Raw genomic sequence first — 22,803 nt, 5'->3', positions numbered from 1 at the left:
AAAAAAAAACTCCAGACAGCAAGCAGCAGAAACTTACAAACAGAAAAAAGGCACCAACGTTGAATCCAAATAATATCATTTAAAACATAAACTTGAGCTGAACAAATAAATATGTGGTCTTTTCCCTCATCACGGTACCCTTGCTTCACGTAGAGCTCCAACTCTTTTCCTTGGTCACATACCTATAATTTACGGAGAAAAATATAAACACATGGTTAGGTAGAAGATCACATGCTGTATGCACACATAATATTATGACTCGACTCCATATCAGTAAATGGAATACAAAATTTAGAATCTAGAACACCGTCTACCTGAACTACATATCAGTGAGCCATAAATATTACTATATTCATCTCCAGTTGACAAAAAAGGCAGTATCTACCTGAACTAAAAAGAAGACTTACAGTACTATACAAGGATCTGGAGACAAAATGCCTTCGAATGTTGGAGGCAAGAAGCAAGAAGCAACCAGAGTAATCTCCACTTTGAGCACCCTTCTTCTCACCTGCCAACAAGGCAGATTCTATAGCAAACTGCTTTTCCCTCATCTCGATGTACCTGTCCATACTTCCCGCGATCTCGTTGCTGCTTTGCTTCTTTGGCTTCTTAGTCTCTTTCTCTTCCTTGTTTCTGTCTGTAGTAGCTCTCTTGTTTGTCCTTGGGTTAGTTCTTGCCACACTTTCATCCGTCCTTGCCTCAGTCCTTGCCACACTTTCACCCGTCCTTGCCTCAGTCCTTGCCACACTTCCATCTTCATCCTCGATTGTGATGTGCTCTGTCAAATCTGCATCTTGTTCTACAGTGTATGCCCAAGTCTCTTCAAACCTTGGAAATTCACTCTCAGTGTGACTGAGCTCATCTCCATCATCTGCTTGTGTAAGATCTGGATATTTTGGTGGCTGGGTAGAATTGACATTGTAGGTCCCTTCAGCTATTTGCCCATCATACAACTCCCCTAGGGCATCAAAGGAAATGACTTGGTTTTGAACCTTTTGATTTTGGGGAATGAAATGACCAGGTTGTCCCAAAGAGCATCTTCTGCTTCAATCATAGACCTTGTATCATTCCATCCTACTCCACTTTGCATCCTCGCCTCTTTGAGCATTCGATACTCTCTTTTCAGCTCCTTCTCTTTTTCTTGGATTGGCTCTTTGTGTATGATACATAAATATTCTTTTGATGAAACTCCTTCACGATTTTGTTCCAGGCTTCTGAAGACCATCCATTTTGACCCCTATAGTGAATGGTGTTGTGCTCATGCAGTAGATCAACAAGAGACTTCTCCAGGAGTGAGTTCCAAGAGGCTCTTTTGTTTTCTACATGAACCAAGGTAACAAGATGGTTATAGCGGGCAGAAACATGTACAAACATCTAAACATTTATGTTAAAGCGGGTAGAATTAACAAACTAGAAACTATAAATCATTGTTACCTGGATTAGTCTTGTTAGCCTTCTTTGTCGAGCCAACTTCTGTTGCCTTGAGTTGCCTGCTTTGAGATGCCTTGTTCACGATCAAGCCATATCTTGGTGAACCTTTGGTAACCATTGGGGAACCCGCGGTAAGTCCTGGGGAACCCTTGCCTGCCTTGAATTGCCTGCCTTGAATTGCCTGCCTTTAGTTGCCATGTTGGCTGTAGGAAATATCAGAAGATAAACATTTCACAATTACCCAATAAGACAATTACACAATCACACAATTTATAAGGTATATTCATTACATAATTTCTAATGCAAAAACATTACAGAATTCATTACAGAATTTCTAATGCATAAACATTACAGAATTCATTATAGAATTTCTAATGCATAATCATTACAGAACTCTCCAAATGCAGCAACCAGTACACACTAATTTCTATGCCTTTGGTAGTCATTCCACATCTGGTGTGCTATTGTATCTCTGAGATTGTTTCCTTGGTTGTCAGCATGCTCATTGCCCTCATGCTCATAGTCTTCATCACCATCAGGTAGATCAACAAAGTTTTCTGGAGGGATATTATCTTGTGGATCATCCAACCATTGCTCATCTCCATTGAGTGCTTTGATAATGTTGTGCAATAGGGCTGCAGCCATGGGTATCTTCACTTGGTTCCAAATTTTATGAGATGTTGCAACCTTGAGGATGGGAAACCGTTTCTTTAAAACCCCAAAAGCCCTTTCAATAGCATTTCTAAGTACTGCATGCCTGTGGTTAAATAGCTCTTTATAATTCCGAGGTCTTCGGCGACCTGCACCGAACTCCTTAAGATGGTAGCGTACCCCACGATAAGGTGCAAGGAATGAAGATGTGTTTGCGTACCCACCGTCCACTAGATAGAACTTCCCCGCAGGTACATGGAAACCACTGTTCCTTGCTGATCTAAGGACCCTAGCATCAGTGGCCGATCCCTCCCATCCAGCAGATACGAAAGTGAAATTCGGATCAAAATCGCCAACCATCATCACATTTTGACTAAGTGTTCCTTTCCTATTTCTAAATGGAGCAGCTTCATCAGGAGATACGGAAATAGGTATGTGGGTGCCATCTATGGCACCGATACAATTCTGCACAAAGATAAACCTACATGTGATTTTGTATTCGAAATTGTAAGAGCAAGTATTGATCAAGATGAAAGTTTAAGATAAGCACCTTGAAGTAAGGATAGAACCTGGAATCACTTTGAATTTTATAAGGTACTTCATTAGGATTGGGAAGCTTCAAAAATCTGTTGCTGAGAATAGGGACAACTACATTGAAAAACTGCTTCATGATGTGATGATAGCTGTCATTGCTATGTCCAAACTGTAGTTGGAGAGCCTCAAATGAAGCATTATGACTGAGCATATACATAAAAAATGCCAGTTTCTCCTCTACTTTAATTCTGGTATCGCTAACCAATCGTTCCCTTCTAAGGTAGTTGGCCAATGATCTGAAGATTTGGGGTTCCATTCTGAAAGCTACCCTACAATTCTTCACGTGCCCTTCAAGTAGCTCCTGAACTTTTTCCTCTCCCGTTAGCACTGATGTATGACGTTTCTCCTTTTGTCTCCCTCCACTAGAACCCAACGTATATAGTGCAGGCAAAATGAACATCATCATATCATCATCTTCCTCATCCCTCCTCTTTCTAATGCGATCCCTTATCATCATATTCATTGCAAAACTAAAATAATATATATATTTTTAGTTTCCAAGTTAAACAACCAAATCGCTTGTAACATAAAATAGGAATTTACCCAAGAAAATATAACAATCAAGAATAAATGCAGCCACTGATTCATAAAATAGGAATTTACCCAATAAAATGACAAGTAAAGCACCAAAATGAGCAAGTTAAGACACTTCTGGTTGTGCAACTGTATTATAACCAGACTGATTGACAGCGAGCACGATTGCAGGGCAGAAGACAGAGTAAAAGGCAGCGATACAGAACAACTCATTCTAGTTTCTTCAATGTGGACAGCATATAATTTTTGCTATTTCTGGCGATGACCTGGAACATCTTGGGGTAAACCGATGTTGAAAGCAAGCCACGGCAAGATGTCCTAAATGCTAGAGAACACAAATATGTGCTTTCGTACTATGGCAAGAATGTAGAGTAACACCAGCATAGCATCAAAATGATAATGATACAAGTACTAGCAGATACATGACACTAGTTGAGAAACAAGAAGAAAGCCATACCGATAGGGAAAGCCCAAGGATTTTCAGCGTGACTATGAGACCAGATCAGTGTCCGCAAAACAACTATGAGACCTGATCTGTGTTAAACAGTCACAGACACCAGGATCCACCATTTCACAAAATCGTGACACGGGGCGCAGTGGGTTACTGTATTATCTAAACACAAAATAGTTTATGCTGCAGGTTACTATATACTTCGTACTATGTTTATGCTAAAAGGGGCCAGAAATTTTGATCAAAAAATTATATAAGCGAGAAACACATAACTTGATCCTTACAAAGTCTGGCAATAAGCAGTGTCGTAGTAAAAAACATGCATTCATAAGGGGTCTGGCAATCTAAAATTCTACAGATTTCTAAATCTCTGACCTACCGAATTCAATTATACAGAACTTGTAGTACAATCGACGCCCGAAGAGCCCCGATCGTTCAAAATGGAACATCAATCTCAGTCCGGGCCTAGTCACAGAATCGGGGGGGGGGGGGGGGGGGGGACCTTGCGTGCACGGAGGAGGGCGGAGGGGGGTTGATCTAGTAGAAGGAGCGGAGAAGGGACTTACCGGGGTAGGGAGGCGTAGCGGTAGGGCGAGCGGCCGGGTCGGCTTCCGCCTCCAGGTCGTGGGGGAGGGCGCTGGAGATGCGGTGGAGGGCGCTTGAGATGCGGTGGAGGTCGCCGCCTCCAGGTCGCGCCGCCGCTGCGTCGCTCGGGATGGATTTCTTCCACGAGTTGGGAGAGGATGATTCAATCCAGAGTGGAATGGACGGGGTGGAGCGGGTTTGGGCCGGGGTGATTTCCGCGTCGGGCGTAACCGAACGGGCGGTTGCAGTTGGGCCGGGATTAAATCTCGCCCGGGCTGACCCGCGCGGATTGACGCGGAATGGGCCGCGTTCCCGGCCGGGTGGGGTGTAACCGAACGGAGCCTGAGTGGGTGTTGGGGTGTGCTCCGGTGTCCCCCCCTCCCCTGGTGAACGACGTTCAGGTGGGATACCCGTTCGAGACGGTGGGGCCGTATTAGTCGCGTATAATTATACTCCACGTCATTTTCCACATAGATGATCGGATGCCACGTAGATATTGTACGTATCTTTGGTGAAGACGGTTTCCGCCGGCCCCACGGCATTAGAATCGGAGTTGGACCCGAAAATTACGTCGATCAGGTGGAGTTGATGTAGGGATGGCACCCACAGGGTATGGGTACGGGTAGAGCCATCCCATACCCGTACCCATCACCTTTAATCTTACCCGTCACCCGTACCCATACCCATCAATGGGTACAAGTTTTTCCCATACCCGTCACCCGGCAGGGTAAATGGGTACCCGCGGGTAAAAATACCCGCTCTTACAACACATCAAATTCTTCAAAAAAATATGATAGGAGGTGAAGCGATCCTAAATAGAGGTCTAATCCTCACTAATCTACCAACGATTATGAAGGAAAGCGTGAGATTTATCCTAGCAACATGAAGACATGATTAGGGAAAAATTAAGTAGTTTAAAATATTATAATGGCTCACTTGTTAATTTTAGATGGGTACATGGGTACGCGGGTATGGGTTCTATTATCCCATACCCGTACCCACTCTACCCGATGGGTATGATATTTTCCATTTACAAACCCATGGGTAATATTTTGTCCCATACCCGTACCACTATTGGGTTTTTACCCGGCGGGTACGCGGGTCATGGGTACCCATTGCCATGCCTAAGTTGATGCCGGCGATAGGCGGTGGTTACGGGGAAAATATTTGAATCCTTGCGTGTGCGCCATTGCTGGTTCTCCTTAGGGTTTGGAAGGTTCTATCGGGAGGGAGACGGCAGGGACGACGACGTTGGGAACGGCAAGGCGTAGCGGTTTCGTTCGTGTGCGCCATAGCTCGTCCTCGTTAGGGTTTGGAAGCTTCTGTCCATCGGGAGGGAGACGGCAGGGAGGACGACGTTGGGGCGGCAAGGTGTAGCGCACGGCGACGAGGAGTCTGGGCAAGGTCGGACGTGGAGGCGGGAGGCGGATCCGGCGATGAGGAGTCTGGGGCAAGGTCGGACGTGGAGGCGGGAAGCGGATCCTGCGACGAGGAGGCTGGGCAAGGTCGGACGTGGAGGCGGGAGGTGGATCCGGCGACGAGGAGGCTGGGCAAGGATCGCACGCGGGTTGTTCTGTTTGCTACAAAGTGCGGCGTTAGGGTTTGGCGGATCATTGTTGGTTCGTGGTAGGTAATTGATTGTAAAAAGTAATTGCATGTTCATGATTTGGTTGATGTTAGGGTTTGGGTTTGGAGCTCCTTTTTTGAGATGTACTTATTTTGGTTGTTACTTTGAACAGGCGATGGACGTTTCAGATTTGAGTGCAAGTTCAATGGAGTACGAAAGCGGAAATACAGATGAAGAGGAATTCAATATTTCGTCTGCCAACTATAATGCACCTCCTGAAGATGAACAAAGTTGTGGAGACGATGATGTCGACGAAAGTGTGAGTGAAACGGAACTACTAGTTTTATTTAGTACTTGCATGTAAGTAGTTAAGTGCTGATTGTGCTTATTTTTGCTAATAGATGGATGCAGATGGTGTTGATGTAGAAGATGATAATGTAGAGCAAGAAGAAGATGTTGACACTGATAATGTGAGTTTGTAGTAATAATTGTGTGATTGCATAAAAATATGGAATGTCTGATAATGTGAATTGATGTTGACATGGTTTAAAATGCATTAGATTCAGAGTGATGTTGTGGAGGAGCCAACTGATGACGAGAGATTGGACTGTGGTTTTGTTGATGAGGTATGCATTTTAATTTTATTAGGTGATATGTATGTTTAATTTATATTTAATAACTGAACAATGCATTTTATATAGTCGTGACATGGCCGTTAATATTTCTTGTTTGGTCAGGTCTTAGTTGGCGATAATTCTTCTTACGACTATTACGGTGATTCAGACTTGGAGACTATAGAAGAACCTGTTAGAAGAAGACATGTAAGATTTATGAATTTATTCGTTGTATGACTCGCGGCCATGGTGTTAAAAAAAATGTTTTAAATGTTATCCAATTGTGCATGCAGGTGAAATCAGTTGGTAAGAAAAAGAATGGATCAGAGGATGAAGATGAGAGTGATACAGAAGATAAGAGAAAGTTTTACTGGGAAGTAATGGAGAAGACATTTGTGTCTGAGGCAGCTGCTTATACTTTTTATAATGGATATGCTCGACAAGAGGGATTCAGTGTAAGAAAGTTCAAGTTCAAAGAGACTAAGGGTGCTAACAAAATAGTTCGCAGAAGGCGGTTTGTGTGTTCTCGGGAAGGAAAACGTAACAGCAAGTTTCTGACTATGGACAACCGCACTCGTAGGTTGAGACCTTTGTCACGTTGCAATTGTAAAGCGGAGTTGGATGTGAAGCTTGATAGAGGTTCGGGGGTTTGGCGAGTTGCAAAATTTGTTTACAAGCACAGTCATAAGTGTGCAGAACCGAGCGAGAGCCCATTTTTATGGTCACATAGGAGGATAAAAGATTTCCAGAAAGCGGAGATATTAGCATTGGCAGCAGCTGGGGTTAGGAAGCATGTGATCATGGATACCTTCCTCAGCAAGTATGGTCGGTACACCACTGTTGGGTTTATGAGGAAGGACTTGTACAACATGTGCTGCAGGGAGAAGAGAAAGTTACTTGCAGGTGGTGATGCTAGCTCAGCCATTGCCATGATGGAGAACCGGAGGAAGAAGTTTGCTGATTTTTTTTTTGAGTACGACGTTGATAGTAAAGGTCATTTGAAAAGCTTGTTCTGGTGTGATGCTCAGTCCCGGCAGGATTACAATGATTATGGAGACGTACTTGTGTTCGATAGTACATATAAGATGAACCGATATGGTATGCCATTTGTTCCGTTTGTTGGAATTAACAATCACCGGAGGACGACAGTTTTTGCGTGTGCCATCTTATCAGATGAGAAGGAACGCACGTATGTATGGTTACTGAAGACTTTTTTGAAAGCTATGTTGCAGCAGAAACCCAAGTCAATAATCACCGATGCCGATAGTGCGATGATTAGAGCTATTCGAAGTGTGTTTCCGGAGCAGTCGCACCGTATTTGTTCATGGCACATTGAAAAGAACATGGCTCGGCACCTAAGTTTCAAGTCGTTGAGTGAGTTTCGGGCTCTGTTGTATTACACGACCACACCGGATATATTCGAGGAAAGATGGCACGCTTTTATCCAGAAATGGCAGACGGAGAAAACACAAACGTGGCTGAAAAGAATGTACAAGAAGAGGAGATTATGGGCAGCGGCGTACCTATCTGAGGGGTTCTGGCTTGGTATGAAAAGCAATCAGCGAAGTGAAAGTCTTAACTCATGTCTTCACCTACACCTAGACTACGGTATGACACTAGTGGATTTGATTTTGCACTACGAGAATGCTATAGTGCGCATTAGAGAGACGGAGGCAAAAGATGACTGCATCAGTTCACAGACATCACCTGTACCAGTAACCAATTTGAGGAGAATTGAGAGAGCTGCTGCAAAGGTATTCACTCCGGCAAACTTTTATATATTGCAGCAAGAGATATATAAAATAGAAGGCATTGAGGTTATAGATCAGTATAAGGGAACAGAAGGTGAGATGCAGTTTGTTGTTGCTTGGAAAAAGAGAAAGCATGCAAAGTTTTATGTTGACTATAAACCGGCCAACTTAGATAAATTAGTAGAGTGCAGCTGTCGAAGGATGATCCGGAGGGGACTTCCTTGCAAGCATATTCTGCATGTACTTGATGTGCTGGATTTGGATGAAATACCGGGTTGTTTAGTTCTTCTGCGATTCTCTAAACAAGCTAGGGGTGGCTTGCCAGCGAGGCGCACGAGCGATCTATATGATTGGGGTTTTCCCGTAGCGGAGGAGCGACAAAGATTTACGGAGTTGAATGTGTTACAAGCTGAAGCATTGCAAGTTGCATACAAAGATCCACTGTTGTTCGAGCGGACCAAGGCATTTTATGCTGACATTATTTCAAACAAGATGGAGTATGATAATGTACCCAACCGTCCCACAAACTCGCTGAATACTAATGTAAATGAATTGGGTGACCCTGCTCAAGTTGCTGCTCGAGGTGCGCCTAAGAAACGAAAGCGTAGAGATGATGGACAAGGACCCGTGACAATGAATGGAAGGCCATTATCGTATGACGAGCGGGGTAGGGGGATTCGATGTAGCAGATGCAAAAAGGCTGGACACACCAAACGTAGCTTGAAGTGTGACCTGAATCCTAGGTGAGTATAAATTTTTGCTGGCGATCAATTATTTATGCATCCTTTTAAACTTTAGTTATTTACTTTATCATCTGTTTTGTTAATTGCAGGCATGTTGCGCATATGTTTGGAGGTCAGGATGATGAATGACTTATTTTGAAGGACGAACTTGGCACGACATTATGAAGCTTCAGTTGGCATGCCGATATGTGTTATGTAGTCATTGGCTATATGAAGCTGTAGTCATTGCTCATTATGTGCTGTATTTGAAAATTTTTGATGATACTGATATTTTGATGGTGCTATTACTACATTAATTGATGCTGATGATATTTCACAATTTTGATGCATACAAATTGTTGGCAGACCATGGTTTTAAAGTTATGTTATTTAAAGATCTGTTATATGAAGGTGGAGTTGGAATGGTGACATGGGTTTTAAAGGAGATAATTACAAAAACCCACCACAATTGCGGCTAGGGTTTCAAAAAACCACCGCCTTTCATATTTTTGACAGAAAACCACCAGTTTGATCTAACAGCGTGACAGATACCCACCACTTCGCGAAATGAGCTCGGTTTAGCGGGTTAAGCATCAAATTGACAGGTGGGGTCCATAGTCAAGCTGACGTGGCAAGTGTCGCCGTTAACGGCCGTTAACGGAAACAGGTCAAAACGACCCGGCCGGCCCGTGCGTTGGGTCGGTCTGTTGTTTTCTCCCCTTCTCCCGTCCGCCGCCGTCGCACGTCCACCGCCGCAGGAACGCCGCCGCCGCCATGCCGTCGTGGAACGACGGTGAGAGCAGCAGCCAAGACAGTCTGCTCTCTGAGTTCGCACATGGGGCCGATCTGAGCCCAACGTCTCGGGTACGTGTTGAGCTAGGGTTAGGGTTTGGTAAAATTTGGGAATTAGTTGATTTACTCTGTTGTATTCGAATTGGTTGCATTTTATCTTGTGATTTAGGTCCCAGAGACCATGTATGACCCGGATTACGCCGGTGTTCATGTTGGGCCGGAGCGCTGCCACCATCACTTGCTGTGCCACAAGTATGTGGCATTCGAGGGGACGAACACGGGCCGGAGGTTCTTGGGCTGTGGATGCAAGGTAGGAACATCTCTTCAATATCTTGTGCATTTACAAATCCTTGTGCATTGAGAAAATGTTGTGACAGTTCTTGTGTTGTGGATGGATGTAGCAATAGAAAACCTTGTGTCATATTTAGCACCATAGTTTTCAGCCACATTGTTTCATCAACACTTGTACTAAATTTTGGAATAAAAATAATTTTCAGGAAAATATTTGTGAGACAGTATTTTGGGTGGATCAGGAGTGGCCACAATCTCTGAAACATGCATTGCTCCAGTTGTGGCATTCATTTTAGGAGGAAAAGGAAACCAGAATCTCTGGTAATGTAGAGTATGCTACTGCCAATTACCAGCTAGTGCTTGAGAAGAGGGAGCTGGAAAAGAAAAACCTTGAACTGCATAAACAACTTGGTAGCCTGAGTAGTGACCAAGAAGCAATGGTTGCAAAATCTGCTGCTGAACTTGAGAAGGTTATGAGGGAGAAGGCAGAGCTGCAGATTGCCACTCTAAAGGAGGAGAAGAAGAAGCTGGAGTATTACGTTGCAGATCTCTTCAATTTTAGAGATAGAAACCAGAAGAAGATGAAGGCCATACAAGAGATTTGTGCAAGTTGGGAGTGAAGCATGCCACTATGTTGATGTAATAAATGTAGTAGATGTTCTATCTCTGAGATTTGTGTAACTGAACCAAGTACTATGTATGTTGTATCACTGTGTGGAGAGATCTCCTGTGTGGACCAAGTACTAAGTGTTGTTGTATGAAATAACTGTTGTGTTGGTTACTCCTTATGAAATGCATGGTTTAGTAGCTACATTGTTTGCCAATGTGTTATAATTGATTGAATATGTAGCAGTATGTACATTACAATAGCTAGTGTGTCAAAAATATGAAAGATGGTGGTTTTTTGAAACCCTAGCCACAATTGTGGTGGCTTTTTGTAATTTTCTCGTTTTAAAGTTATGTGCTGTTGAAATTTTGGTAACATACTTTTATGTGAAACGGATCCATCGGACAGGGTACTGGGGCGCAAGGCCAGGCTGCATTACAGATGGTCTGTCGATGCTACTATGGTTGATGCATATTTGTCATATAAGTGCTGTTGAAATTTTGGTAACATACTTTTTTGTGTCACACTAGTAGCTTAATATATAGATCAATCACACTAGTAGATCAATCACACTAGTAGCTTAATATATAGATGAATACTTAAAATCACACAATCACAGTACTTGCCAAACGTACTTAAATGTCATACATATAGATTCACAGAAGCCGAGATTGACACAAGCTGGGAAACCTTCTACGGGACTAAAACCCAACCTATGATCACTGCTGCTTTATCTACTTAGTAAATCTCTTGGAGATCCGGACAACCTTCGTTTTCACCGTCTCTAACAGATTTGAAGTTGCTAGAACTATCTGTGCGTTAATGAGGTTCCTTGATCCGTTTATCATCTCCTGCAAACAATAGGCATCGGTTATTCATTTTATGTACCACGGAACAAAGGTGTTTGGTCACCATGTAGAATATCAGTACCTGTGATATTTCTTTATTCCATTTATCTCCATCCCAATGTTCCATGCATTGAAGAACAAATAAGCCACATGAATTGCTGCACAATTAATTCGGTTCATTGTGTTAGTACATGCAATAGTAGTGTAATATGTATTTAGTTGTAGTTTGCATGTACTGACCCATCTGTTTGCTGCGGCATATCGTATGATTTTATATCCCAAGATATCACATCAGGGAAAAATCCAGATGTAGATTTGTTGTACTCTTGGATGTCAGCAAAAATTTGTTGTCTCTATACAAATATAGATAATTAGATGTTTCTGTACGCATGCAATTTGAAGACAATATGTAGTAGAAGAAACAAGATTTAGAGTCTCCGACCGTGTCTATGGTCACACTTAATGGAAATAATGAGTCAAGAACTTGGAATTCTTGCTTGGGTGTGTGCATGATCACGGTAGTCCAGTGATTGTTCGATATGTTAACTGGAAAATATGCCTGTGTCACAGGAAAAATTGTCAGTACATGCAATGTAAATTAGTATTACTACTAAATTTTGTCATATTGATGGAATACTTTACCTTCTCCCGCCTAAAATATTCGTCGATAACTCGTTGAATGGTTCCAGTTCTTACAGCTAGGTGATCATCGTTCTTATTATTTTTTTTGTTTTGTGGCCCTTGCGATGTGCTTCTAGTAGGAATGATGACCTCCACGCTGCACATAAGTACCGATCATCCCCAACACGACGAGACAAATCTCCAATGTAAGCATCGATAACCTGAAAAACAAAGGTTTGGTGTAGTTAACACACAAACATACATGTGCATAATTCATACATTAAAAGTATGTGCACAGTTGAATCGTCAGCAATATACTTACATCATCTGTACACCATTTATGGTCTAGAACCACTTTAAGCCGTTGTGATGTCAACGTGACGCCAATATCATTTTTGTAGATAATTTTTTTCCCATTTACCTCACTCTTGCAACAGAGTTGAACAAAAATCTCTGCTGCTGCAATGTGTTCCGCTATCAAGGCAGTAGAGTCTTGCGGAATTTCAACATCATTGCTGGACGGAGTAGCTGTACACACAAAATGCATTGTGTTTAGTATCAGATTAGTAATCAAAAATTTAAGTACATAAATTCCGTTGCGTACCTATTGCGGGAGTTGGCTTTTTTCGAGGTTGTCGTTTCGTTCGATTCTCAATGATATAAGGATACTGCAGTTTAAGAGGGAGCTTTCGCTTCCTCTTTCCATTTACATCTTCATTCTTCCCGGTTGCACTGTTGACACTTTTTGATCCTTCTGAGGCACCCTCTTTGTGTTCGTCTTCTTTGTTCATATTTTTGAGGGCAGGTTCAAAAATATTTGATGGCACCTCCGATGAAGAGGCCTCCTTAAAATCTTCAGCAACTTGCCATGGATTGTCTGGCGTGCCATCCCCTAAGAAGTCACATTTGGTCCTTGCAGGTGTTATGTAATCCTCTTCTTTATTGTCCTCTTTCGACACCTACGGAAAGGAAACATACAAGCACGTGACGCAGGTGAAATATCCAAAATATTACAGACATTGTATATTGTAAGCAGTAGATTGTATATTCACAATAGTGGAAGCATGTTAATCTGCATTATTTGTTGTTAAACTAACCTTGTCAACATCTTCTTTAGGTAATGACACACTCCGGGTGTCACTTTTTTTGTCGTAAACAAATTCTTTTCGTTCAGGTACTCCGTTGAGGTAAGATCCGCAGCCTTCGTCATAACAGTACTGATCTGAAAGTGTTTCCGCGAATGGCTTGTACCTAACACCTGATTTGTTTAATAATTTGACAACATCCTGCAACAAGGAAACAATTTTTAGGATGTCAATAATAATTAAATACATGGTGAACTTTGTTGTTCATAATTATTTCGGCCTAATCACCTTCGCGCATCTCTCTGGTAGTTCTTCCATCATCTCCCTCTTAAAATCCTGCATCATCCTCTTCATGGTGGTTTCCATCTTTATTTCCCTCGACGGGCCGGGTTTTCTCGAGCTACTAGCCTTCCCAGTGCTCCTTCCATTGCCCTTTCCATTGCTCCTTCCAGTACCCGGTTTTTTAATTTCTGCACCCATGTTTTTGTTTCCATCTGTTTTCTTCCCATACTGTCGCCTATATTCCTCTGTGATGTTATCTTCAATCTAAAATTCACAAATTTAATATGTCAGTACGATATTTGACAGTACATAGTTATATGCAAAACAACTATAATAAATGAAATGGCCGGTATATGTATGCTTACCTTAAGGATACCTTTGCCCCGGCCATTATCTTGATCATAGCTATCTCTCAAGGCTACAGCAGCTTCTATCCAGTTGATCATAAGTGGGCGTGAAGAGATGCGAGCATAAAGTGATATCTCATCAAGAGGTTGCACTTTCTCCCAATACAAGTACTACATGTAAAAAAAATATAAAGGATAGTTAGTATATGTTGCAACAAATACAAAAAAAAAACATTAAAGGACATGTACCTCTAAAATTGCAACATTGCCTTTCGGCCACTGCCTAACATATATTCCTCTCCGGCAAGGGCTGATCTGCTCGATGACATATGCAAGCGTGAATTGGTTCCAATTCAAGTTGTGTAACTTGTACATTGTTTCCACAAATGCATAGAACGGCTTGTAAACCGTAACTGTTGAAGTAGGAGCTAGAACAAGCCCTATAAGAATTAAGACAGCTCTTCGAAGGAAGTCGTCATTTGTGGCTTTAGATGTAATGATTTCATTAATCATATCTTTCATGACTAAATTGCCAGTTTTTTTACTAAGAAATCTAGTAGGTATGTTTGTTTTCCATTCTTCTCCTTCCTCTTCCAAAATATCAGCAGACGACAAACCTTCATCCTCTAATCCTAGCAAGCATTCCACATCCTCATTTGTTGCCGATATTTCACCCACCCTAGGTTCAATGATGAACCTACCCTTTTCCTCGTCATAAACCTGCATCATGTATTTGACCAATAGTGGCCGTATCTTTCTGGATGGAATTTGGATCATGCATCGGCCAACAACACAAGTGCGTAATTTGTCTCGTTGCTTGTCGGTCATTGCTGCTACGACTTTCTGCCACCTAATTATGTCACAGAAAATCTCCCCATCCGGGTCTTGCATCCTGCAGACCAATTGAACAACATGAAATTAATACGAGGTAGGAAATAAAATTGTACAACTGCATCACATAAAACTAATACACTATACCCTGGGGTTTAATTACGTCATAACAGATTTCAACATCATGTGACAGCAGATTCGAACTTCACGTGATAACAGATTTGAACTTCATGTCATTTCATATATGAACTTCCTGTGAAAACACATCTGTACTTCGTCTGCTAACATGTATGAACTTCATGTGATTACAATGATGTATTCCGTCTGCTAACATAAATGAAGTGCAAGCTAGCAATATGAATCAAGTCGTAAGTAGCTGAGGCTGGGTAAATACAAATCAATTAACGACTCAGTTACATAGACAAACATGCATGATTTCGTGGAGATACATGACTAACGGGATCGTTCATTTGTGTTGCATGTGATGAGGACTATCTATACCGCATGTGGTGAGGAAATTAGGGTTGAGGGAGGAGGATGCGACCGTGAGAGAGAGTATGGTCGCGTCACAGATGATGGTGGCCGCGGCATACGTGCGTTTGTCGAGGCAGAGACGGTGGCCGCCCTAGATACGAGGATGTCCGCGGCAGAGACGATGATGGCCGCAGCAGAGACCCACGGTGGCCGCGGGAGAGATCTTGTTCTCGATGCACAGACGACGGTGGCCGCCACAGAGATGTGCGTCCGAGGGTCGGTGATGTGCGGGGTGCCGGACGGTGGTTCAGCTCGGGGGTGGCGGACGGTGGTTCAGGTGGGGGGCGGCGGACGTGGGAAGATGGAGGTTGAGAACTAGGTCAACGAGTCCACGACCTGCACTATTTCTACCCAATCACCCCGCACTACTCGCACGTAATGTACCAGTCAACGCATTCATTAATCATTAAATGGGCCGCAAGCCCATTAAGTTGTCCCAACTCATAATAATGCAATTTACGTCCCATATTTGTAATTATTATTTTCAATGCAAAGTTTCAAATTGCATTCTGGTTTTTACAAATAATAATTTCCAAATTTTACTTCATGCACATTACATCTATGTCTGTAAACTAAGATCTATCATTTATGAAGAAAGTTACAATTTTATTGTTTCATACAAATTATGAAAAATATTATGAATTTTTTTTGCTGCATCCCTTAAATTGTTTCATACAATTTTATTGTTTCATACACAAGGTTTAACATCACAAGGTTCACAAGTATGCCAAATCTTGGCCCAATCCATGGTGGTTTGGTCATTTTCCATCAATTACCCCCTCTTTTTGTCCGAAAACCCCTCTCTCGACACATCTACACCATGGGGCCACCATGGTGCCAACTCCAAAATGGAAAAACACTGAGCAACCAAGGATTCACATCAGAAGGTTCACAAGTGTGCCAAATCTTGGCCCAATCCATGGTGCTTTGGTCATTTTTCATCAATTACCCCCTCTTTTTGTCCGAAAACCCCTCTCTCGACACATGTACACCATGGGGCCACCATGGTGCCAACTCCAAAATGGGAAAACACTTAGCAACCAAGGATTCACATCAGAAGGTTCACAAGTGTGCCAAATCTTGGCCCAATCCATGGTGGTTTGGTCATTTTTCATCAATTACCCCCTCTTTTTGTCCGAAAACCCCTCTCTCGACACATCTACACCATGGGGCCACCATGGTGCCAACTCCAAAATGGGAAAACAATGAGCAACCAAGGTTTCACATCACAAGGTTCACAAGTGTGCCAAATCTTGGCCCAATCCATGGTGGTTTGGTCATTTTTCATCAATTACCCCCTCTTTTCGTCCGAAAACCCCTCTCTCGACACATCTACACCATGGGGCCACCATGGTGCCAACTCCAAAATGGAAAAACACTTAGAAACCAAGGATTCACATCACAAGGTTCACAAGTGTGCCAAATCTTGGCCCAATCCATGTTGGTTTGGTCATTTTCCATCAATTACCCCCTCTTTTTGTCCGAAAACCCCTCTCTCGACACATCTACACCATGGGGCCACCATGGTGCCAACTCCAAAATGGAAAAACACTGAGCAACCAAGGATTCACATCACAAGGTTCACAAGTGTGCCAAATCTTGGCCCAATCCATGGTGGTTTGGTCATTTTTCATCAATTACCCCCTCTTTTTGTCCGAAAACCCCTCTCTCGACACATCTACACCATGGGGCCACCATGGTGCCAACTCCAAAATGGGAAAACACTTAGCAACCAAGGATTCACATCAGAAGGTTCACAAGTGTGCCAAATCTTGGCCCAATCCATGGTGGTTTGGTCATTTTTCATCAATTACCCCCTCTTTTTGTCCGAAAACCCCTCTCTCGACACATCTACACCATGGGGCCACCATGGTGCCAACTCCAAAATGGAAAAACACTGTGCAAACAAGGATTCACATCATAAGGTTCACAAGTGTGCCAAATCTTGGCCCAATCCATGGTGGTTTGGTCATTTTTCATCAATTACCCCCTCTTTTCGTCCGAAAACCCCTCTCTCGACACATCTACACCATGGGGCCACCATGGTGCCAACTCCAAAATGGAAAAACACTTAGCAACCAAGGTTTCACATCACAAGGTTCACAAGTGTGCCAAATCTTGGCCCAATCCATGGTGGTTTGGTCATTTTTCATCAATTACCCCCTCTTTTTGTCCGAAAACCCCTCTCTCGACACATCTACACCATGGGGCCACCATGGTGCCAACTCCAAAATATCAAAACCCATTGCAACCAAGGTGTCACATCATAAGGTGCACAAGTGTGCCAAATAATGCCCCATCCCATGTTGGTTTGGTCATTTTTCATCAATTACCCCCTCTTTTTGTCCGAAAACCCCTCTCTCGACACATCTACACCATGGGGCCACCATGGTGCCAACTCCAAAATATCAAAACCCATTGCAACCAAGGTGTCACATCATAAGGTGCACAAGTGTGCCAAATAATGCCCCAATCCATGTTGGTTTGGTCATTTTTCATCAATTACCCCCTCTTTTTGTCCGAAAACCCCTCTCTCGACACATCTACACCATGGTGCCACCATGGTGCCAACTCTAAAATGGGAAAACACTTAGCAACCAAGGATTCACATCACAATGTTCACAAGTGTGCCAAATCTTGGCCCAATCCATGGTGGTTTGGTCATTTTTCATCAATTACCCCCTCTTTTCGTCCGAAAACCCCTCTCTCGACACATCTACACCATGGGGCCACCATGGTGCCAACTCCAAAATATCAAAACCCATTGCAACCAAGGTGTCACATCAGAAGGTTCACAAGTGTGCCAAATAATGCCCCATTCCATGTTGGTTTGGTCATTTTTCATCAATTACCCCCTCTTTTTGTCCGAAAACCCCTCTCTCGACACATCTACACCATGGGGCCACCATGGTGCCAACTCCAAAATATCAAAACCCATTGAAACCAAGGTGTCACATCAGAAGGTGCACAAGTGTGCCAAATAATGCCCCATTCCATGTTGGTTTGGTCATTTTTCATCAATTACCCCCTCTTTTTTGTCCGAAAACCCCTCTGTCGACACATCTACACCATGGGGCCACCATGGTGCCAACTCCAAAATGGTAAAACACTTAGCAACCAAGGATTCACATCACAAGGTTCACAAGTGTGCCAAATCTTGGCCCAATCCATGGTGGTTTGGTCATTTTTCATCAATTACCCCCTCTTTTTGTCCGAAAACCCCTCTGTCGACACATCTACACCATGGTGCCAACTCCAAAATGGAAAAACACTTATCAACCAAGGATTCACATCACAAGGTTCACAAGTGTGCCAAATCTTGGCCCAATCCATGGTGGTTTGGTCATTTTTCATCAATTACCCCCTCTTTTTGTCCGAAAACCCCTCTCTCGACACATCTACACCATGGGGCCACCATGGTGCCAACTCCAAAATGGGAAAACACTTAGCAACCAAGGATTCACATCACAAGGTTCACAAGTGTGCCAAATCTTGGCCCAATCCATGGTGGTTTGGTCATTTTTCATCAATTACCCCCTCTTTTCGTCCGAAAACCCCTCTCTCGACACATCTACACCATGGGGCCACCATGGTGCCAACTCCAAAATGGAAAAACACTGTGCAACCAAGGATTCACATCAGAAGGTTCACAAGTGTGCCAAATCTTGGCCCAATCCATGGTGGTTTGGTCATTTTTCATCAATTACCCCCTCTTTTCGTCCGAAAACCCCTCTCTCGACACATCTACACCATGGGGCCACCATGGTGCCAACTCCAAAATGGAAAAACACTTAGCAACCAAGGTTTCACATCACAAGGTTCACAAGTGTGCCAAATCTTGGCCCAATCCATGGTGGTTTGGTCATTTTTCATCAATTACCCCCTCTTTTCGTCCGAAAACCCCTCTCTCGACACATCTACACCATGGGGCCACCATGGTGCCAACTCCAAAATATCAAAACCCATTGAAACCAAGGTGTCACATCAGAAGGTTCACAAGTGTGCCAAATAATGCCCCATTCCATGTTGGTTTGGTCATTTTTCATCAATTACCCCCTCTTTTTGTCCGAAAACCCCTCTCTCGACACATCTACACCATGGGGCCACCATGGTGCCAACTCCAAAATATCAAAACCCATTGAAACCAAGGTGTCACATCAGAAGGTGCACAAGTGTGCCAAATAATGCCCCATTCCATGTTGGTTTGGTCATTTTTCATCAATTACCCCCTCTTTTTTGTCCGAAAACCCCTCTGTCGACACATCTACACCATGGGGCCACCATGGTGCCAACTCCAAAATGGAAAAACACTTAGCAACCAAGGATTCACATCACAAGGTTCACAAGTGTGCCAAATCTTGGCCCAATCCATGGTGGTTTGGTCATTTTTCATCAATTACCCCCTCTTTTTGTCCGAAAACCCCTCTGTCGACACATCTACACCATGGTGCCAACTCCAAAATGGAAAAACACTTAGCAACAAAGGATTCACATCACAAGGTTCACAAGTGTGCCAAATCTTGGCCCAATCCATGGTGGTTTGGTCATTTTTCATCAATTACCCCCTCTTTTTGTCCGAAAACCCCTCTCTCGACACATCTACACCATGGGGCCACCATGGTGCCAACTCCAAAATGGGAAAACACTTAGCAACCAAGGATTCACATCACAAGGTTCACAAGTGTGCCAAATCTTGGCCCAATCCATGGTGGTTTGGTCATTTTTCATCAATTACCCCCTTTTTCGTCCGAAAACCCCTCTCTCGACACATCTACACCATGGGGCCACCATGGCGCCAACTCCAAAATATCAAAACCCATTGCAACCATGGTGTCACATCAGAAGGTGCACAAGTGTGCCAAATAATGCCCCATTCCATGTTGGTTTGGTCATTTTTCATCAATTACCCCCTCTTTTTGTCCGAAAACCCCTCTCTCGACACATCTACACCATGGGGCCACCATGGTGCCAACTCCAAAATATCAAAACCCATTGCAACCAAGGTGTCACATCAGAAGGTGCACAAGTGTGCCAAATAATGCCCCATTCCATGTTGGTTTGGTCATTTTTCATCAATTACCCCCTCTTTTTGTCCGAAAACCCCTCTCTCGACACATCTACACCATGGGGCCACCATGGTGCCAACTCCAAAATGGGAAAACACTGAGCAACCAAGGTTTCACATCACAAGGTTCACAAGTGTGCCAAATCATGCCCCAATCCATGGTGGTTTGGTCATTTTTTGGACATTCCCACTCTTTTCGTCCGAAAACCCCTCCGTCGAAACACTTCCCTTTGCTCTAGTATATTTACAGGCAAGGACTGTTGCTGATCTGCTCTAATATTTGGATGATTTGTTGCTCATGTGCTCTAATATTTCGATGATTTGTTGTAATATTTAACTTGGTTTAAATTTAAATTTGCATTAGTCCTAATGTGCTAGCATATCAGTAAATCCACAGCCATGTTACCTAACCATCTATATGCAAATTTGTCACTACTATTACACTAGGATTCAGGAAACGCCCTCATCATGTTAATGAAAGACATGCATATTTTTGTTTTCAATTATGGATTACGTTTTTTTTGTTTATGTTTCAAACTTCTGCTAAACTTGAGCTGTGCTTCCATTCACAAATTAATGCAAGATGCAACCACCATCATTCCAAATGAAACACAGAGCTAAGCATCATCACCTACATAATAATTGAACACACAACATAGATCCACACAGATTCAGTAATTAAGACCATCACTATAGTAGATGGTCTGACAACTCAGTTCAAAAGCTAACCAAACATTGTTCAACACAACACGCAGCAGTAGTTTCAACATCATAAACCAAAAGCATATCTACAAAAGCATCGACAGCAACCACCATCCACAGGAACTAGGCTTCAAGCATCCTCCATAGCAAGCACCAAGAGAAGCCCATGATGCTCTGCCCTAATCTGCTTGGAGGTGCCAGTATGGGCTAGCTCCTCGCAGTGCTGCCTCAGGCTATTAAGCTTGCCATCCCTGGGCTTCACCTTGTGCCATGGACAGAAGTACTTCCCCCTCTTCTTGAAAGGGAAGGCCCCAACATCCAGCTTCTGCATCATCTTGGTCTTGAAGGATCCAATGTTCTTGCTGTCCACGGACTCGGATGAATCCTGGGAGTCATACTGCACAACAACAAAATGTACAAGTTATGATTACAGATACAAACCAAACACAATGAAATACATGCAATGGTACAGAACAACTTGTATAGCTCACCTCCAGGGAGCCATCTGAATCCTGCAACTCCTCATATGGAGCAGGGACATGTGGAGCAGGCACTGGTGGAGCAGGCAATGCTGGAGCAGGCACAGGTTCTTCCTCCTCCTGGATTGGAGGAGGGACAGGTACTTCCTCCTCCTGGATTGGAGGAGGGACAGGTCCTAGCTCCTGGATTGGAGGAGGCACAGGCTCCTCCTCCTCGCGCTTCCGCTTCCTGAAACTTTCACCAGCCTACATACAAATATGAAAAGTCACCACAGTAATCACCTATAGGAAAATAACATCCAAATACTATGCATACCAAATAGATCATCTTAATTATTCTTTCATTATATCTTATGTATACTCCAAACTACCAAGTCTAAGGCAATTATATTTATAGTTACATTATGCTAGCACCTACCCTGATCATGCTTTCATTATACTATACATTACAGGACCCTTTCAATGATAGCACATTAATCCCATGATAAATCCCCACATTAATCTCAAAAGGTTAATATTCTCACATTATTCTAGGTCATCAAAATTAGCTGGATGCTTACATTATAATTTTGCAATATAATCAGCACATACTAAATAATTTACAGTACAGCCGTGTACATAATTTAAATAAAAGAAATTTCCAAGTAGCAGGACACAGGAGGCTAATTCTTGTCAGTGTAACTGATATAGATGTATACTGTCTGCTCTGTTAAGCAATGCATCAGAACTGCAATAAGTCAACAAGCAAGTAACTATATCACCTGTAGTCATTATTTTCATGGGATTTATTGATAATTAATTACAATCTTAAATAATAACTGATAACTCCTTCGAGGCTTTCCAACTTAGCAAAGATGGGATGTGCAACATCATTAATTCGACCAACATGAGCTTAAAGAAACAGCTAGCATGGTAAGCTAGTAACTATGAAATGAGAACCAGCAGCAATGCAACCATTGCACCTACCAGCTTATCTTCACATGACTTCCATGACAAATTTGATGAATCAGAACAACAATGAAGCATCCTCCTAAACTACAGTTTCTTTTGTTGTGTTCTCTGCTCTAGCTAGGCCGCTCCAATACTATAGTATTTTGAAATCACTAAGGTTTAACTAACATATAATGTTTGATGTCATCTACGTCCTGGTGTTTAATCATCATCAACGTTTCAAACCACTTGATGCATGTCTGTGTATAAATACTACTATCAATATGCGATAATCTGTATATGAACATATTGTGTGAAAACATTTGAAACTATCAATATGCGATAATCTGTGCACCCATTCTTGCCTCTCAGACCAGTTAATCGAAATCAAAAAAAGCCGACAACGAACTAACCTCCATCTGCATGTCGTCCTTGACCTCGCAGACATGGCCGGACGCCTCCGCACCGATCAGATCCGCCACCACCTTC

At 42.9% G+C, this 22,803-nt stretch overlaps 2 protein-coding genes across 4 annotated transcripts; one reads left to right on the top strand and one right to left on the bottom strand.

Moving 5' to 3' along the window:
- Positions 1-1,684: 1,684 nt before the first annotated feature.
- Positions 1,685-4,576, bottom strand: LOC127295031 (uncharacterized). 3 transcript variants are annotated; one of them, XM_051324931.2, is made up of 4 exons: positions 4,228-4,576; positions 2,633-3,146; positions 2,307-2,547; positions 1,685-2,231 (listed from the first exon to the last, which is right to left on the bottom strand). In XM_051324931.2, exons 2-4 carry the CDS (start codon positions 3,137-3,139, stop codon positions 1,852-1,854), a joined length of 1,128 nt encoding a protein of 375 aa, XP_051180891.1. In that variant the 5' UTR covers positions 3,140-3,146; positions 4,228-4,576; the 3' UTR covers positions 1,685-1,851. The 3 variants fall into 3 exon arrangements, with proteins under 3 accessions (XP_051180891.1, XP_051180889.1, XP_051180888.1); XM_051324929.2 differs by adding an exon at positions 3,668-3,823 and having other exon boundaries at positions 1,685-2,547; positions 4,228-4,574; XM_051324928.2 differs by having other exon boundaries at positions 1,685-2,547; positions 4,228-4,573.
- Positions 4,305-10,603, top strand: LOC127347518 (protein FAR1-RELATED SEQUENCE 5-like). The gene is made up of 9 exons (XM_051373697.2): positions 4,305-4,442; positions 5,986-6,132; positions 6,215-6,283; positions 6,374-6,439; positions 6,551-6,634; positions 6,721-8,761; positions 9,568-9,764; positions 9,862-10,002; positions 10,280-10,603. The coding sequence occupies exons 1-9, from the start codon at positions 4,305-4,307 to the stop codon at positions 10,601-10,603; spliced, it is 3,207 nt and encodes a 1,068-aa protein (XP_051229657.2).
- The last annotated feature ends 12,200 nt before the right edge of the window (positions 10,604-22,803 follow it).

The sequence above is a fragment of the Lolium perenne genome, chromosome 4, assembly GCF_019359855.2.
Source record: "Lolium perenne isolate Kyuss_39 chromosome 4, Kyuss_2.0, whole genome shotgun sequence".
Lineage (NCBI taxonomy): Eukaryota > Viridiplantae > Streptophyta > Magnoliopsida > Poales > Poaceae > Lolium > Lolium perenne.
Note: the sequence above shows the minus strand (reverse complement) of the source record. Positions and strands in the feature narration are given on the sequence as shown.